We start from the raw sequence: 19,389 nt of genomic DNA on the forward strand, positions 1-19,389 counted from the left end.
TTAATTGATATAACACTCCCGTCAGGGGGTGCATTCTACAGCGGGGGTGCATTATCCGGCACAACAGCGGCACATGGACTTCATTTATAAGTAAAGGTAAGACCATAATAACGTTTTTTTTAATTAAATGTGCTTTTTTGTGTGCTACAGTTTGTATGTGTAAAGTTAAAGTTAAGTTAAAGTACCAATGATTGTCACACACACACTAGGTGTAATGAAATTTGTCCTCTGCATTTGACCCATCCCCTTGATCACCTTCTGGGAGGTGAGGGGAGCAGTGGGCAGCAGCGGCGCCGCGCCCGGGAATCATTTTTGGTGATTTAACCCCCAATTCCAAGCCTTGATGCTGAGTGCCAAGCAGGGAAGAATGCTGGTATGAGCTTTTAAACATAACCCGTTAACTGCTGCCAATCAAATGGTGAATAAGATACTCTTTAGGGTTCATATGTTTGTAAATGTGACTGTGATGAAGTCAGTGCCTCACCAGCCATGAACCTCACCGCACGTCACTGCTAATGGTGTACCATACAAGGTCTATAAGAACGCCCCTGCTGTTCTACGCTTTCTTTGGAGGCTCATGAGGATAGTGTGGCGGAAGGAAATAATACCCAAGGCATGGCGAAGAGCTGGTGGTGTGCTAATTCCAAAAGAAAAGGATGCAACTGACATGAGTCAATTCCGGTCAATCTCCCTCCTCAATGTTAAGGGAAAAATCTTTTCAGAATAGCACAGAGGCTGTCCACATACCTGGTAAGGAATAAGTACATTGATACTTCTGTACAGAAAGCAGGCATTCCTGGATTCTCTGGTTGCCTGGAGCATACTAGCATGATTTGGTACCAGACCCAAGCAGCTAAGAAGGACAAAGGAGATCTCCATGTCATATTCCTCAACCTAGCCAATGCCTTTGGCTCAGTTCCACATGAACTCCTGTGGGAATCCTTCAACTTTTTCCATGTACCAGAACCCATCACTATGCTGGTAAAGGCCTACTTCCAAGACCTTCAACTGTGCTTCACAACACCTGACTTCACTACAACATGGCAACGCCTGGACGTATGCATAATGGCAGACTGTACAATCTCACCTCTGGCCTTCACTATGGCCATGGAAGTCATCACCAGGGCCTCGTGGTGGGCGCTGAGCGAACTAAGACCGGGCTCCGTCTCCCACCTGTCAGTGTGTTCACGGACGATCTTTCCACCTGAGATTGCTTCCACCAGCCTTAGGCCCGACGTGGTACTCTGGTCCCCTTCACGAAAATCTGTGTATATCATAGAACTCACTGTCCCATGGGAGAACTCTGTTGAGGAGGCATATGAACACAAGAAACTGCGATACACAGAGCTGGCAGCAGACGCAACTCAAAATGGCTGGAATGCGAAGGTTTGTCCAGTTGAAGTGGGATGCAGAGGATTTGTGGATTCTTCCACCATCAGATTGCTGAAGGAACTTGGAATTCATGGACAGGCTCCGCGGCAGATTACCAGAGCAGTTTCTGAAGCAGCTGAAAGAGGCAGCCAATGGTTGTGGATCAAACGGAAGGACCCTTGCTGGGCTCTAAGAACATGACTCACCCCCCCACGTTCCCAACCCTCCAACCTGAGGAGGGCCTCTGAGGTATGCGGTGATGGAAGCAGATCAGAATCATATCCATATTTAAGTGTTACTTCTTTCTAAACTCCTATAGTCATATTTTCATCAGCTAATGTCTCGTGTGGTACAAAGTGCTTGCATTCGAGTGTCCTTGAGTAGAGAGGCAGAGCGCTGTCTTGGTTGAGACTGCCATTACATTCCTAAGATAAGGAGCACAGCTAGACTGGGGAAACAGCAGGTGGGGGGGACAGGAGAAGGAGGAAGTAGACAGGAGTTCCGGGGTTTTGGTAGACCGATCTGGACCGGGCTAGGGAATGCTTGTGTACTGGGTTGGTCTCAGGTTTGTCCTCTAAGCTTTGAGAATAAACTACAAAATACCAACTACTGCCTGGAGATTGAATATAAACATCAGCTTATTGCCATAAAAAGAATCTGGGAGAGACTAGCAATTTGAATTCCCCATTGGAGGAACGCTGGTCGACCCAACAACGGTCAGCTCTAAACTTGGCTCAGGGAAGAGGACGGCCCTGCTTTGCATAGTTCCTTGGGATGTTAGTCATTTTATAGCTAGGCTAATGATTGGGCATGGGACACAAGCTACGGGGTTGATCACCTGTTAGATGGCCACCTTTGATGAGGGTGTTTAGTGAGTAAAGGCCGAAACACCCCAGGATTCAAAGGAACACTACTGAGGATGTGTCCCAAAATTGACATCTAATCCCACTCTAAGGACTACATCTCCCATCCCACTCTTAACATGAAGGCAAATCTCATGTGAGTGCACACCATCTATTGGCACCATGGACAGTCGTAACATCACGTCCTGTGTTTTATGATTCTAAGAATGACTTTTCATGCCGATTTAAGACTTGTTTAAGACCTACATTTAGGACTAAGTGACAGTCACAAAGCACTAAGCACACAGATTTTGGCCACGCCCCCGGCTGCCTTCAAAGACACAAAAGGTGTCCTCGAGTCTTTGTGACTTTTGCTCTTCCAAGCGCTGCAGTGTTGGATGAGTCAGCACTAAGGTTAGCGCTGCTTTAGCATCAGACAGCGAGACACCACCTGCAGCGGGACACCACCTGCCGGAGCAGCTAGCTGGCTGGTGCAGCATGGAGCAGAGCGAGTTGACCACAGGCAGCGAGGCGGTGAGTTTGTGACTCGTGTTGTGTTGCAGTGGCGTGTTGTAGCGTTGACGCCTGCCGTCATCCTTCCAGCGTGCCGGCAGCAGCGGGGCGACGCCTTCAGACGTGTTGAGCAGGAAGCTGAGGGCCCAGCAGGAAGTCGAGGACGAGAAGAACGCACCTGAGGTTGAACACGCCCTCCAGGGAGAACACCGTCTGGCTCTGGCCAGGGCTCAGCGGCAGGTGGAGCATGTGCGCTCCTTCTGGCAGGAGGAGTTCGACGCCTTCCGAAAACGGCAGGAGGCGGCGGCGGAGGAGGCGCTGAGAGCCGCCAAGGAGGAGTGGAGGCGTCGCTGGGAGGAACGGGAGGAGGAGATGTCTGCGGACCTGTGGTCCCTCAGGGAGCGCATGCAGAGACACGTGGAGAACCACTGGGACGAGGTGGAGTGGCACCTCCACCACCTCCTGGCCCTCTTCAACAAGCAGCTGAGCGGCGTGAAGCAGGAGCTTCAGGAGAAGGAGGAGCAGGAGAGCAAGCTGAAGGAGGTCATCGGGGCCCTCAAGTCAAGTCTGCAGGAGAAGGCGGAGCAGACGAGCGGACTGAAGGAGGTGATCTGCCGTCTCCTGCCACATCTGCAGGACAAGAAGCAGCAGGCGTCCAGACTGAAGGAGGTGATCGTCCAGTTGTCAGCGGAGATCGAGGAGATGTTCTCGGAGCTGTGCCAGCATCAGCAGGAGAGTCAGGAGGCTCACATGAGGCAGGAGGAGCTTCAGGAGCAGCTGGAGGCGGAGCGAGGAGCCAAGATGGAGGCACTGAGTCAGCAAGCAGGACTTCACAAACAACTTCAGAACCTCAAGAACCTCCTCAATGGATTTGTGCTCCAAAACCACTCCTTCCTGGTCAGCATCCTACTCCTCCACCTTCTTTACTCCTCCACCTCCTCTACTCCTCCACCTCCTCTACTCCTGTACCTTCTTTACTCCTCCACCTCCTCTATTCCTCCACCTTCTTTACTCCTCCACCTCCTCTACTCCTGTACCTTCTTTACTCCTCCACCTCCACTACTCCTCCACTTCCTCTACTCCTGTACCTTCTTTACTCCTCCACCTTCTTTACTCCTCCACTTCCGCTACTCCTCCGCTACTCCTCCACCTTCTCTACTCCTCCACCTTCTTTACTCATCTACCTTCTTTACTCCTCCACCTTCTTTACTGCTCCACCTCCTCTACTCCTCCACCTTCTTTACTCTTTCACCTCCTCTACTCCTGTACCTTTTTTACTCCTCCACCTCCTCTACTCCTGTACCTTCTTTACTCCTCCACCTCCTCTACTCCTCCACCTTCTTTACTCCTAGACTTCCGCTACTCCTCCACCTTCTTTACTCCTCCACCTCCTTTACCTTCTTTACTCCTCCACCTTCTTTACTCCTCCACCATCTCTACTCCTCCACCATCTCTACTCCTCTACTCCTCCACCTTCTTTATTCCTCCACCATCTCTACTCCTCCACCTCCTCTACTCCTCTACCGCCTCTACTCCTCCACCTTCTTTACTCCTGTACCTTCTTTACTCCTCCACCTCCTCTACTCCTCCACCTTCTTTACTCCTCCACCATCTCTACTCCTCTACCTTGACATCATCTACTCCCACCTTCTCTCCCTCCTCGTCCTCTCCAAACATGTTTCTGCTCCACCTCCACCTGCTCCACCTGTGTGTGATGATGTCTCCTGTCCCCCATAGAAGTCCCTGAGGAGCAAAGAGGAGAAGAAGAGTCGGTGCAGGAGGAGGACAGAAGAGAAGGAGCAGGAGGAAGGAGATGTTCCAGGGAAGGAGAAGGAGAAGGAGAAGGAGAAGAAAGAAGGTAAAGAGCGGGAAAAGAAAGTCAAGAAGGAGGGAGAAGAAAAAGAAGGGAGAGAAAAGAAGGAGCGCGAGAAGAAGAAAGAGAGCATGAAAAAAAGAGGGTGGCAAACGTGACCTCTGACCTCATAGTTACTTGGAACAAGTAATCAGATTACTGGTTATTCCTTTAAGAAGTTACTTTACTGATTACTATATTTGACAAGTAACTAAGTCCATTAGTTACATTTTGTTGCCAGCGCAGAATACAACAAACTTTATACTTTAGAAATGTAAATGTGTATTTATGTACTACATTAGATTACATCAAACTTTATACTTTATATATATATATATACAGTATATAAATGTGTATTTATGTACTACATTAGAGTACAACAAACTTTATACTCTTTGATTGACAAGTCCTAATAATGTGTATTTATCTACTACTACTACACACACACACATATATGTGTATACATCTATCCATCCATCCATTTTCTACGGCTTGTCCCAGCTGCACATGGACTATCTCCAGGTGCATGTCTTTGGAGGTGGGAGGGGCCTATCTCCAGGTGCATGTCTTTGGAGGTGGGAGGGGCCTATCTCCAGGTGCATGTCTTTGGAGGTGGGAGGGGCCTATCTCCAGGTGCATGTCTTTGGAGGTGGGAAGGGCCTCTGGAATGAGTAAAGTGTAATCTGATTACTGGTGTTCATGTTATGCATCACTTTCACTTTCTCTTCTTTTCATGAATATTCTATCAACAGATAGTTTTTACATCCTCTTCATCTTCATCTTCATCAGAGAAAACAGAAGCAAAGTTGACATTTATGATGTTTATTTATTACTTGTTTACGAGCCAGAACATGCAGAATAATAATAATAATAATATATTACATCAGAGTATTATTACTCTCTACATGAATACTTGTACTGTAAATGCCTCATATTGTATTGTCATAGCATGTCGCCCTCTGGTGACGTCATAGCATGGCGCCCTCTGGTGACGTCATAGCATGTCGCCCTCTGGTGACGTCATAGCATGGCGCCCTCTGGTGACGTCATAGCATGTCGCCCTCTGGTGACGTCATAGCATGTCGCCCTCTGGTGACGTCATAGCATGTCGCCCTCTGGTGACGTCATAGCATGTCGCCCCCTGGTGACGTCATAGCATGGCGCCCCCTGGTGACGTCATAGCATGTCGCCCTCTGGTGACGTCAGAGCACGTCAGTCGGCAGGCGTGGGCGGGGTCAAGCGTGAGGAGGCGGAGTCTCAGACTGTAGAAATGAGTTTGACTTCTGAAGAGCTGCAGACACATGATCAATTAATAATGTTATTGATTTATGGACATGATCAATGTATAATGTTATTGATTTATGAACATGATCAATGTATAATGTGATTGATTTGAGAAGATGATCAATACAAGCTGACCTGGTGCTGCTGAAGCGAGTGGGCTGGTAGTCTTCCACCGCAGCCTGCAGGGACAGATTGAAGCTGCAGTCACAAGACTGGCCAGCAGAGGGCAGCAGGTCTACTGAGAGTCATGGTGCAGTCACAAGACTGGCCAGCAGAGGGCAGCAGGTCTCCTAAGAGAAGTCACTGCAGCTTCTCAGCTGTCACTCAGGAGTTGGTGCATTCTTTCAAAGACTCACTTCAGTCAATCCAGTACTCGAGTCCTTTGACACAGAGTGCATGTGCAGCAAGTTGCACCTGTGAGTCAGTCAAACCAGTTTGTCCATCTGTGAGTCAGTGGAGCCTCAAGTCTTTGTCGAGTATATTGGAGTTAGTTAACTTGAGCTTTTATCAATCCATGAGTCAGTGAAACTTGAGTCTTCATCAGTCTGTGAGTCAGTGAAACTTCAGCCTTCATCAATCTGTGAGTCAGTGAAACTTGAGTCTTTATTAATCCATGTGTCAGTGAAACTTGAGCCTTTATCAATCCATGAGTCAGTGAAACTTGAGTCTTTATTAATCCATGTGTCAGTGAAACTTGAGCCTTTATCAATCTATGTGTCAGTGAAACTTGAGCATTTATCAATCCATGAGTCAGTGAAAATTGAGCCTCCATCCATCTGTGAGTCATTAAAAAACTTGAGTCTTTATCAATCAATGAGTCAGTGAAACTTCAGCCTTCATCCATCTACAAGTCAGTAAACTTGAGTCTTTATCAATCAATGAGTCAGTGAAACTTGAGTGTTTATCAATCCATGAGTCAGTGAAACATGAGCCTTCATCAGTCTGAGTTAGTAAAACTTGAGTCTTTATCAATCCATGTGTCAGCGAAACTTGAGTTTTCATCCATCTGTGAGTCAGTGAACTTGAGTCTTTATCAATCCATGAGTCAGTGAAACTTGAGTCTTTATCAGTCTGCGAGTCAGTGAAACTTGGGTCTTTATCAATCCACGAGTCAGTGAAACTTGAGTCTTTATCAGTCTGCGAGTCAGTGAAACTTGGGTCTTTATCAATCCACGAGTCAGTGAAACTTGAGCCTTCATCAGTCAGTGAAACTTGAGCCTTTATCAATCCACGAATCAGTGAAACTTGAGCCTTCATCAGTCTGTGAGTCAGTAAAACTTGGGTCTTTATCAATCCACGAGTCAGTGAAACTTGAGCCTTCATCAGTCAGTGAAACTTGAGCCTTTATCAATCCACGAATCAGTGAAACTTGAGCCTTCATCAGTCTGTGAGTCAGTAAAACTTGAGTCTTTATCAATCCATGAGTCAGAGAAACTTGAGCCTTTGTCAATCGGTAATTCTGTGAATTTTATTGTCAGTGAAACTTGAGTCTTTATCAATTTGTGAGTCGGTGAAACTTGAGCCTTCATCCATATGCCAGTCAATGAAGTTTGAGTCTTTGTCCATCCCTAATTCAGTAAAACTTGAGTCTTTGTCCGTCTTAGTCAGAAAAGGTTGAGCCTTCATCAATTAGTGAGTCAGTGAAACATAAATTTTCATCGAATCAGTGAGTCTGTGAAGCTTAAGCCTCCGTCAGCTTTTGAGTCGGTGAAACTTGAACCTTTGTCAATCCGTAAATCAGTGAAAATGTAGTTTTCATCAAATCTGTGAGCCAGTGAAACTTGAGTCTTTATCAAACCGTGAATCAGTGAAACTCAAGTCTTTATCAATTTGTGAGTCTGTGAAACTTGAGCCTCTGTCAATTTGTGAGTTGGTGAAACTTGAGCCTTCCTCAATCTGTCAGTCACTGAAACTTGAGTCCTTGTCCAACTCTAATTCAGTAAAACTTGAGTCGTTGTCCATCTGAGTCAGAAAAACTTGAGCCTTCATCAGTTAGTGAGTCAGTGAAACTTAATTGTCAATTTTTGAGGTCGGTGAAACTTGAGCCTTTGTCAATCCGTAAATCAGTGAAAATGTTATTTTCATTAAATCTGTGAGTCAGTGAAACTTGAGTCAAAAAGGGGAAATAAGAGTTGATTTAAGGCAAGAATATGTTGTTTCTTCCACTGAGTTGAACAATATTTAAATAATAAAGTATTGTATTAAACCATAAATACTTCATTATATTGGAAAAGTATTGCATTATACTGTAAATACTTCATTAAATGTGTAAAGTACTGTAGATGAATACTTCATTATATGTGTAAAGTACTGTAGATGAATACTTCATTATATGTGTAAAGTACTGTGGATGAATACTTCATTATATGTGTAAAGTACTGTAGATGAATACTTCATTCATGGACTATGAATACTTTAATAGTTCTTCTGTATTGTAAAACTAATAAAAATGTCGCCCACTTTGCTGACTTGCAGGTGATGAAGGTTGCATAATTGTGCTGAGTCATCACTGTCACTCTTCTCTGTGCCCACCAGCCTTACATAACACCTGCCTTCATATCCATAATTACACTTATTATTATCAGCTGTGTGTCACGTGACTTCATATCCATAATTATACTTTTTATCAGGTGTGTCATGTGACTTCACATGAATAATTATAGTGTAATTATCAGGTGTGTGTCATGTGACTTCACATGAATAATTATAGTGTAATTATCAGGTGTGTGTCATGTGACTTCACATGAATAATTATAGTGTAATTATCAGGTGTGTGTCATGTGACTTCATATGAATAATTAGTGTAATTATCAGGTGTGTCATGTGACTTCATATGAATAATTATAGTGTAATTATCAGGTGTGTGTCATGTGACTTCATATGAATAATTAGTGTAATTATCAGGTGTGTGTCATGTGACTTCATATTCATAATTAGTGTAATCATCAGGTGTGTGTCATGTGACTTCATATGCATAATCATAGTGTAATTATCAGGTGTGGCGGTCTCACCTGCGAGAAGGCGGGCATGACGGCGTAGGGGCGTGGCTGTCTGGCGCCCTCCCTCTCCAGCAGGTTTCCTGTGCTGCTGCTCTTGGCGTGCTGGAGCCTACAACAACAACACTTTGGTCATTTTGCTCAAAGGTGCGTGAAAGGTGCGTGAAAGGTGCGTCAAAGGTGCGTGAAAGGTGCGTGAAAGGTGCGTGAAAGGTGCGTGAAAGGTGCGTGAAAGGTGCGTCAAAGGTGCGTGAAAGGTGCGTCAAAGGTGCGTGAAAGGTGCGGCGCCCCTCAGGCATACTTGCGTGCAGGAAAGTCGCCCTCGCAGACCACGCGGGTGTAGGAGAAAGGAAACCAGCCCCGCCTGCCGGGACGAGAAACGTTAGCGTCGGCGTGGCGCTCACCCCCGCCCCCTAGTGGTCGCTTACATGCGCGTCTTCTCGTTCTCGCCGTAGTGCCAGCCGTCGCGAGCCTCGGGCACCAGCAGCGTGACCACGTCGCCCTCCTTGAAGCTGAGCAGCGTGCTGTTGTCGCCCGCCGCGTGGCAGAAGACGGCCTGCACGCGCGTCCGCCCGTTCCTCTCCAGGCCCGCCGCCATGGAGCTGGAGCGCGGCAGCGTGCGCGTCTCCGCTGTCAGGGAGGAACAAAGATGGCGGTCATGACCTTTACAGGGCGTGTGACATCACAAGGTCAACAGGAAGTAAATTATAATAATTTTATTGATCTATTTTTTAAATTAAAAAAATCATCAATAAAAAACAGGAAGTATTTTAGTAGGATTTTTATTTATTTATTTATTTTTGAAATAAAAAACAGGAAGTAGTTTACATTTTTTAAAATCATTTAAGCAATGTTTTTTTTTGTACTTTAAAATAAAATCAGTAAGTAGTCTTCATTAAAAAATTTATTTTATCACATTTTTTTTCAATTAAATAAATAACATAAGAAAAAAAAGGAAGTAGTCTTTTTTAATTTAATGTAATTATTCATATGTTTTTAAATTGAGAAAAACAGGAATAAATTGTTTTGTTTAGTATATTATTTATTGTAATTTATTTATATATTTATTTTTGAAATAAAAAACAGGAAGTATTTTTAATGTTAAATGTTTTAAAATTATTTCATTAATGTATTTTTTTTACTTTAAAGTAAAAACCAATAAGTAGTTTTTAAAAAAAAGTATTTTGTCTATTTATTTTTTAAATTAAATAAATGAATTAGTAAAAGAAAAAAAGGAAGTCTTTTTTTATTTAATTTATGATCAATATTTTTTTTAAATAGAGAAAAACAGGAAGTAGTTTTTTTGTTTAGTATATTATTTATTTTAATTTATTTATGTATTGATTTAAAAAAAATAAAAACAGGAAGTGTTTTTTATTAGATCTAATTGTATTTATGTTTTAAATAAAAATAATAATAAAATAAGGTTAAAAAACAGGGAGTAGTTGTGAAATATAATATTATTTATTTATTTTCTAAAAAAAAATGTATGACTGAAAAACAGGAAGTATTTTTTGTGTAAATTGTATTTGATTTAAGTATTTATTTTAAAATGTTTTAAATACATTAATTAATGTATTTATTTTTTTAAATTTATAATAAAAATCAGGAAGTAGTTTTGTTTTTTAAATAAAAGAAAAAAAAATTAAAAACAGGAAGTGATTTTTTTTATTTGATTGAATCATCAAATAAAATTAGAAAATGTAGTTTTTTGTTTAGTATATTTATTTTTATAAAAAACAGGAAGATGTTTTTATTTGATCAAATTTTATTAATGTTTTAAATTTAAAAAATAATAATAAAATAAGGTTAAAAAACAGGAAATATTTTTTAAATATAAAATAATTTATTCATTTTCAAATAAAAAATGTATAAATGAAAAGCAGGAAGTATTTTACTGCGATGAGGTGGCGACTTGTCCAGGGTGTACCCCGCCTAACGCCCGATTGTAGCTGAGATAGGCTCCAGTGCCCCCCGCGACCCCGAAGGGAATAAGCGGTAGAAAACGGACGGACGGAGGAAGTATTTTTTGTGTAAATTTTATTTGATTCATGTATTTATTTTTAAAAAAAAAGGGGTTTTAAAAATGTTTTTAATCATGTAATTAATGTATTTTTTAAATTATAATAAAAATCAGCAAGTAGTTAATTTTATCTATTTGTTTTTTAAATAAAATAAAAACAGGAAGTAATCTTTTTTTAATTTGATTTAATTATTACATTAAAAAAAAGTCAAAAACAAGCATTTTTTTGTTTAATATATAATTTATTTAAATTTACTTGTGTTCATTTTTTAAATAAAAAACAGGAAGAAGTTTTTATTTGATCTAATTTTGTTTTAAATGTAAAAAAAATATTATAATAAGGTAAAAAAACAGGAAGTAGTTTTCTTTATTTTTTTATTATTAAATGTAATTTTATTGATATATTTATAAATGTTTTAAATTGAAATGAAGACAGGAAGTAGTCCTACTTAGCGAGGCCTTGCTCTTGGCGGGCGCCGCCTTGCGGACGGGCAGCGTGTTGGAGTACACGTCCGCCCCGTGTCTCTGGACCTGCGGGGACGTCGACACTTTAGACTCCGCCCACTGCTGGTAGTCGCCAGCTGTGCCGTTTGACGGCCCGGCGCCGCCTTCCATCAGCCTCTGCGGCGTGCGGAGAGAAGCGTGTCACGCTTACATAAGTCCTGCGCCAACCTCGGCCCTCCTGAAGGGGGCGACTCACCTGCGGCCCGACGGCTCCACTGAGCCTCAGCGCCGGGGACATGGGCAGGGACTGGAGGGACTGGAGGGACTGGAGGGCGGTGTCGGTGCAGGCTTGTTGCCAGATGGGAAGACTTTGGGACAGAAGCTCCTTCCCCTGGGGGACACAAGCAGGAGCCTCCTGTTACCATGGCAACGCCGTTACATCAGCACTTGGGCTACTTCCTGTCGGCGGCAGACACTCGGGCGCCCACACGCCGTCAGAAGCAGCAGATGTAGGTCACCTTACATCACGCCACTTCCTGCCTCACCTTGCCGTGGAAGCCGCCGCTGTTCTTGGCGGCGGCGCACTGGCGGTCCACCAGGAAGCAGAACCTCCTCCTCTCCTCCGACACGGCGCTCCTGTAGCCTTCAGCGATGTAGTTGTCCAGCTCGCTCTGCTTGGCGTTCACGGCCTCCACGTACTGGGGGTGGGGGGGGGGGGTCTACTGTTAGCGTGACATTAGCGTAGGGGAGGTGGACGCTGGCGGCTGAGGCTGACCTGCATCTCCTTCTCGCCGTACTTGGACGGCGTCTTGCTGCTCTGACTCTTACGCCGCAGCTTCTTCAGTTCAGCCTGGCACTTCTCCAAACTCTCGCCTTTGCTCCGGTGCTCCGTCTGGTACTTCTTCAGCGCCGCCTGCGGGGGGCAGCACACGCTCAGCGGGGGGGAAGTGGCGGGAAAAGGTGATTGTGGTCTTACGTTGAGGTAGCGAGCGTCCATCTCCACCTTCTTCTCCAGCTCAGTGAGCAGCTCGTTGTGGAAGGACTTCAGCTGCACAACACACCAGGCTAATGTTAGCACAATGCTAATGTAGCCTCTAGTGCTAACACAATGTTAATGTAGCCTCTAGTGCTAACACAATGCTAATGTAGCCTCTAGTGCTAACACAATGCTAATGTAGCCTCTAATACTAACACAATGCTAATGTAGCCTCTAGTGCTAATATACTGTAAATGTAGCCATTAGTGCTAACATAATGCTAATAGAATAGAATAGAAAGCTGTAATGTAGCCTTCAATGCTAAAACAATGCTAATACAACCATTAATGCTAGCATAATGCTAATATATAGTTGATGTAGCCTTCAGTGCTAACACATTTTAGAATGCTAAACTAGAAAGGTAGATTTGAGTGGCTATTAAAAGCATTTAGTGCGAGCATCACACCCACCATCTCCTCCAGTTGGATCTGGATCCTGCGGTGCACTTCAGCCATCTGAAAGAGAACCTCCCCTGCAGAGAACATGTTGTTGTTGTTGTTGTTGTCATGTTGTTGTTGTCGTCATGTTGTTGTTGTCATCAGCACACCAAGAACACACCAAGCACGGGAAAAGAAAACATGAGCAGAAGACAAGAAGATGGAAGTCGTAGTTTGTGTGTGTGTGTGTGTGTGTGTGTGTGTGTGTGTGTGTGTGTGTGTGTGTGTGTGTGTGTGTGTGTGTGTGTGTGTGTGTATACCTACATGCTGTTTCCTCTGATTATGCAGGCCAATGTAAAAAAAAACACACAAACTGGTGTTAGAAAAGTAAAGCTACACAACATACTATACATGTAAATGTGTCATACTTGTATAGCACTTTTCTACCTTTTTTAAGGAACTCAAAGCACTTTGACACTATTTCCGCACGCGCGCACACACGCACACGCACACGCACACACACACACACACACACACACACACACACACACACACACACACACACACACAGGAAGAGTGTGGGGAAATGAAGGAATGAATGATAAAAGCTGAGTTCTTCGCTCTTGTTTCTCCTGCACAATACAACCATGACATCACATGACATCAAATGATGGTCACATGACATCAATTGACGGTCACTTGACACCAAATGACAGTCACATGACATCGAATGACAGTCACATGACATCACATGACAGTGACATGACATCACATGACAGTCAAATGACATCACATGACAGTCACATGACATCACATGACAGTCACATGACATCAAATGACAGTCACATGACATCAGATGACAGTCACATGACATCAAATGATGGTCACATGACATCAAATGACAGTGACATGACATCACATGACAGTCAAATGACATCACATGATGGTCACATGACATCACATGACAGTCACATGACATCGAATGATGGTCACATGACATTAAATGGTGGTCACATGACATTAAATGACAGTCACATGACAGTCACATGACAGTCACATGACATTAAATGGCGGTCACATGACATTAAATGACAGTCACATGACATTAAATGACAGTCACATGACATTAAATGGCGGTCACATGACATTAAATGACAGTCACATGACATTAAATGACAGTCACATGACATTAAATGGCGGTCACATGACATTAAATGAGTCACATGACGTTAAATGATATCACAGGACATCAAATGACGGTCACATGACATCGAATGACATCACATGACATTAAATGACATCGAATGACAGTCACATGACATTAAATGACATCGAATGACAGTCACATGACATTAAATGACAGTGACATGTCATCACATGACATTCATATGACAACAAATGACAGTCACATGACATTAAATGACAGTCACATGACATCGAATGACATCACATGACATTAAATGACATCGAATGACAGTCACATGACATTAAATGACAGTCACATGACGGTCACATGACGGTCTCATGGCGGTCACATGGCATCACATGACGGTCACATGACGGTCACATGGCGGTCACATGACGGTCACATGACGGTCACATTGCGGTCACATGACGGTCACATGACGGTCACATGGATGTCACATGGCGGTCACATGACAGTCACATGACAGTCACATGGCGGTCACATGACGGTCTCATGGCGGTCACATGGCATCACATGACCGTCACATGACAGTCACATGACAGTCACATGGCGGTCACATGGCGGTCACATGACAGTCACATGGCGGTCACATGACAGTCACATGGCAGTCACATGGCGGTCACATGACAGTCACATGGCGGTCACATGGCAGTCACATGACAGTCACATGACAGTCACATGGCGGTCACATGGCGGTCACATGACAGTCACATGACATCACATGACAGTCACATGACGGTCACATGACGGTCACATGACGGTCACATGGCGGTCACATGGCGGTCACATGGCGGTCACATGGCGGTCACATGACGGTCACATGGCGGTCACATGGCGGTCACATGGCGGTCACATGACAGTCACATGACAGTCACATGACAGTCACATGGCAGTCACATGGCGGTCACATGGCGGTCACATGACAGTCACATGACATCACATGACAGTCACATGACAGTCACATGACAGTCACATGACGGTCACATGACGGTCACATGACAGTCACGTGGCAGTCACATGGCAGTCACATGGCGGTCACATGACAGTCACATGACAGTCACATGACATCACATGACAGTCACATGACAGTCACATGACGGTCACATGGCGGTCACATGACGGTCTCATGGCGGTCACATGGCATCACATGACGGTCACATGACAGTCACATGACGGTCACATGGCGGTCACATGGCGGTCACATGACGGTCACATGGCGGTCACATGGCGGTCACATGGCGGTCACATGACAGTCACATGGCGGTCACATGGCAGTCACATGACAGTCACATGACAGTCACATGGCAGTCACATGGCGGTCACATGGCGGTCACATGACAGTCACATGACAGTCACATGACAGTCACATGACAGTCACATGACATCACATGACAGTCACATGACGGTCACATGACAGTCACATGACAGTCACATGACAGTCACATGACAGTGTACTTGCTGTGTGCTGAGTTAATTATTTCCTTGGATGTTAGAATGAGAATGTTGTGAATTAGCAGCGGATGATTTGATTGGCAGGAAGTTGACGTTCTCTCATCAAAGGTCACATGACTGACCATCATTTATTTCCAAATCTGCATCAGAACGCTTCAATCCTTTTATGGTCATTGATGAGGAACAGGAACTGCAGGAGCTTCCTCCCCCTCCCCCTCCCCCTCCCCCTCCCATATAACTGCCTCCATATTTGGTCATGGGAAGAGAAACGGAGTCGTCGGCCATGTTTGGCAAGCGTGGAAGAGAGGAGATCCACTCTTCTATTTTTAGCAGCGAGCCGAGTCGAGTCGCAGCCCCCACACGAGAACGTGGGTGGCGGCGGCGGACGAGCCGTAGTGAGAGGAGGCGGGGCCAAGCGGGCTGTCATTCAGCATCTGAATGAAACTGATGGAGCCATGGCCTACAACAGCTTCTGATCACTTGTATTGATTCCTTCATTTATGGCAGCGTGCTAACACACTACACCCAGCGCTGGGCAGTGGCTTGGGAGGTGTAGCTCCATGGCTAGCATGCTCCACTATTAGGTGGAGGTCATGTGGTCCCTGGTTCCAGTCCAAGGCACGCAGCTTGACATCATTGGTCCCAACAATGTGGACTAATTGCCAAGTTAATCCATTAATAGTTGACTAATCCCTACGATGGTCCGACAAATAGTCAATCAATCATTAGCATAGTCAATTACTGGTGGACTGACCGCAAAGATAATCCATGTTTAGTTCATCGTTAAGATAGTCAATGACTTGTTAAGTAATTGCTAAGATAGACGATGATTAGTTGACTTAACATCAGGATTGAAAATGACTAGATGATTAATCGCTACGATATTCAATGATTAGGCAACCAATTGTTAAGGTAGTCGATGACTGGTTGACTAATTGCTAAGATTGTTGAGGACTAGTCTACCAATCGTTAAGACAGCCATGACTGGTCGACTAATTGCTAGGATATTCGATGGTTCGTCAACTAATCACTAAGCGAGTCAGTGTTTAGTCAACAAATCGTTAAAATAGTCAATGACTTGTCGACTAACTGCTAAGCTAATGATTAGTCACTTAAACACTGGGATTGTCAATGACTAGTTGACTATTTGCAAAGATAATTGATAATTTGGCGACCAATCATTTAAAATAGTCGATAAATAGTTGACTAATCGCTAAGATAGAGGATGACTGGTCGTCTAATTGTTTGGATAGACAACTAACGTTAATATTTTCAATGAATCGTCGACTAGTTATGCAGATAGTTGATGACTAGTCAACCAATCTTTAGGATAGTCAATGACTAGTCGACTAATCGTTAAGACAGCCATGACTGGTCAACTAGTCACTAATATAGTTGATGAGTTGTCGACTAATTCAGTATCAACAAGACTGAATTAAGCGGAGATGCTGACCGACTAATCGCTTAGTCAGGTCTGACTTTCTTCAATCCATTAAAAACAATTTTTTTTTCTTAAAGATTCTCATGGGATTTTTGTGTATTGGTTATTAGAGTAAGAATAATCAGGTGCCAGTTAGCTTAGCAGCGTGACACCACAAGAGCACTAGTCAGTGAGTTGGGAGGTTTAGCTCGATGGCTAGCATGCTCCACTGCTAGATGGGGTTGTGTGGTCGCTGGTTCAAGTCTGGACAACCACAGTGATGGATGGAATGTGCTCTCGGGTCACATAGTTGGGAAAATAATGTGAATAATGCTGTATAATAGACTGTATTTATATTATTCACATGTGAATAATGCTGTATAATAGACTGTATTTATATTATTCACATGTGAATAATATACAGTATATACAGCATTATTCACATGTGAATAATATAAATACAGTCTATTATACAGCATTATTCACATGTGAATAATATAAATACAGTCTACTATACAGCATTATTCATATGTGAATAATATAAATACAGTCTATTATACAGCATTATTCACATGTGAATAATATAAATACAGTCTACTATACAGCATTATTCACATGTGAATAATATAAATACAGTCTACTATACAGCATTATTCATATGTGAATAATATAAATACAGTCTATTATACAGCATTATTCACATGTGAATAATATAAATACAGTCTACTATACAGCATTATTCACATGTGAATAATATACAGTATATACAGCATTATTCACATGTGAATAATGCTGTATAATAGACTGTATTTATATTATTCACATGTAAAAAATACCTAAGTGTTTATTGTCTACTGTGAGTGAACTGTGGTGCTGAATTTCCCCCAGAGATCAATAAAGTACTTCCTATTCTATTCTCTCTATTCTAAAAGACTAGTTCCAGCTGCAACAACAAGGCATGATTTACTATAAGCAGGCCACACAGGTAGCTAGGAGTACAACACGCCCCCTAGTGGTTAAAACAAGTAACAATGACAAACTAGCCAGGTGAGGCGGGAGCATATTTCATGCTAGGCTGCCAAGAGGATGACCACCATGAGCGGACCCTAGCTCCGCCTCCACCGTGCTCAACGATTGCTCCCGACCAATGACGTCAGAGAGAGCAGTCACAAGCCCCGCCCCCTGTGCACAAGCCACCCGACTGAAAGCCGCCTGCGTGGTGAGCTGGAGGATTAATAACAGCAGATTGGTGGATCTCCATCAATTGTGGACGGCTCGTCCTCCTCTAGACCAAAGCCAGCATTTGTGGAGACCCCCTGCCGACCTCCGGCCCCGCAGCCATGAGGAGGACTCACCCAGATCCTTAGCGCCTTGACTCTGGCTGGCCATCTCGCCCATCCGCACCAGAGCGTCGAAGTAGCCCTTAGCGGCGTGCGTGACACCTGCAAACATGGAAGCATTGCTCAGGAGCAGGAAGCCAGGAAGGAAGGAAGGCCCGGCGGGAAAAGAAAAAGCTCCTGGACATCCACTTTGGGTCAGAACCCACCACACCAGCCCGGGACACCTCCTCACCGCTACCTGCTGCTAACCCTCCACGCCCACTCGCTCGCTGGCGGAACCTTACACCGCTAACAGCTAGCAACCTGTGTGGATGCATTGGGAGAACTGTGCTAAAGTGCTAAAGTGCTAAAGTGCTAAAGCTCCAAGTGATGTGCCAAAAGTTAGCGCCTTGCAAGATGATGATGCTTGGATGACATGAAGAAATATGACACACACACACACACACACACACACACACACACACACACACACACACACACACACACACACACACACACACACACACACACACACACACACACACACACACTATAAACACTTTCTCAATTGCTTCGTTTCCATGAAAGTCAAATAATTTCCCCCCACAGGACTTTGCCAGTCTTCACTTTCAAAAGGGACAAAAGTTTGCCAGTGGCTATTATTTTGCCGCGGCCTAATGAGCAGCAGCACAGTTTCAGTAACAAATAAATATTTCTGCAGGAAGTAGTCAGTGTCAGTTAGCACATGCCTCAAAATATCAACTGAATTCAGAAGTGGCTAAATTAGAGGTAACCAACATGTGTACAGTTCTTCATCCAATTAGTCGAATAATCGCTAAGATCGTCGATGACTATAGACGACTAATCGCTAAGATAGTCAGTGACTATAGTCAACTAATTGTCAAGATAGTCAATGACTATAGTCGAGTAATTGCCAAGATAGTAGATGACTAGTCACCTTATTGCTAAGATAGTCGATGATTTGTCGACTAATTTTCAATATAGTCGATGACTAGTTGACTAATCGCTGCGAGGTTCGATGACTAGTTGACTAATTGCCAAGATAGTCGAATAGTCCACTAATATTAATATACACCAGGGGTCCCCAAACTACGGCCCGCCAGCGTCCAAAATCAGGCCCGCGGGAAGTCCAAAGTATTAAAAAAAATAAAATAAAAAAATAAAATAAAATAAAATAAAAATATTCTGTCTTTTCTTATCCACTTTGTACCGCTTGCTACTCACGCTGTCTC

The 19,389-nt window shown here is 43.7% G+C and overlaps 2 protein-coding genes across 6 annotated transcripts in view; one reads left to right on the forward strand and one right to left on the reverse strand.

The window, feature by feature from the left end:
* The first annotated feature begins 2,612 nt into the window (after positions 1-2,612).
* Positions 2,613-8,340, forward strand: LOC133638263 (golgin subfamily A member 6-like protein 7). Its single transcript, XM_062030693.1, has 3 exons — positions 2,613-2,747; positions 2,817-3,623; positions 4,464-8,340. Exons 1-3 carry the CDS (start codon positions 2,712-2,714, stop codon positions 4,695-4,697), a joined length of 1,077 nt encoding a protein of 358 aa, XP_061886677.1. The 5' UTR covers positions 2,613-2,711; the 3' UTR covers positions 4,698-8,340.
* The window catches only part of baiap2b (BAR/IMD domain containing adaptor protein 2b), a 31,925-nt gene continuing 17,585 nt past the window's right edge, over positions 5,050-19,389 (reverse strand). For 2 of the 5 annotated variants that reach the window (XM_062030688.1, XM_062030689.1), the window contains 11 exons: positions 12,772-12,833; positions 12,302-12,373; positions 12,101-12,238; positions 11,871-12,023; positions 11,582-11,716; positions 11,331-11,502; positions 9,287-9,488; positions 9,160-9,222; positions 8,874-8,970; positions 5,998-6,041; positions 5,390-5,869 (listed from right to left, as the gene is read on the reverse strand). In XM_062030688.1, the coding sequence (XP_061886672.1) occupies positions 5,836-5,869; positions 5,998-6,041; positions 8,874-8,970; positions 9,160-9,222; positions 9,287-9,488; positions 11,331-11,502; positions 11,582-11,716; positions 11,871-12,023; positions 12,101-12,238; positions 12,302-12,373; positions 12,772-12,833 (1,172 nt within the window). In that variant the 3' untranslated portion in view covers positions 5,390-5,835. Of the gene's footprint in view, positions 5,241-5,388; positions 5,870-5,997; positions 6,042-8,873; positions 8,971-9,159; positions 9,223-9,286; positions 9,489-11,330; positions 11,503-11,581; positions 11,717-11,870; positions 12,024-12,100; positions 12,239-12,301; positions 12,374-12,771; positions 12,834-13,062; positions 13,075-18,172; positions 18,260-19,389 lie in introns of those variants that run through there. The other 3 variants (XM_062030685.1, XM_062030687.1, XM_062030686.1) reach the window with 3 other exon arrangements.

This window comes from Entelurus aequoreus, linkage group LG21 (assembly GCF_033978785.1).
Source record: "Entelurus aequoreus isolate RoL-2023_Sb linkage group LG21, RoL_Eaeq_v1.1, whole genome shotgun sequence".
Classification (NCBI taxonomy): domain Eukaryota; kingdom Metazoa; phylum Chordata; class Actinopteri; order Syngnathiformes; family Syngnathidae; genus Entelurus; species Entelurus aequoreus.

Excerpts from the sequence above, each read along its gene's own strand:
- LOC133638263 (XM_062030693.1), top strand. The coding sequence starts at position 2,712 with ATGGAGCAGAGCGAGTTGACCACAGGCAGCGAGGCG. Across the intron at positions 2,748-2,816 it reads TGACCACAGGCAGCGAGGCG|CGTGCCGGCAGCAGCGGGGC; the intron begins GTGAGTTTGTGA and ends TCATCCTTCCAG. Across the intron at positions 3,624-4,463 it reads TCCAAAACCACTCCTTCCTG|AAGTCCCTGAGGAGCAAAGA; the intron begins GTCAGCATCCTA and ends TGTCCCCCATAG.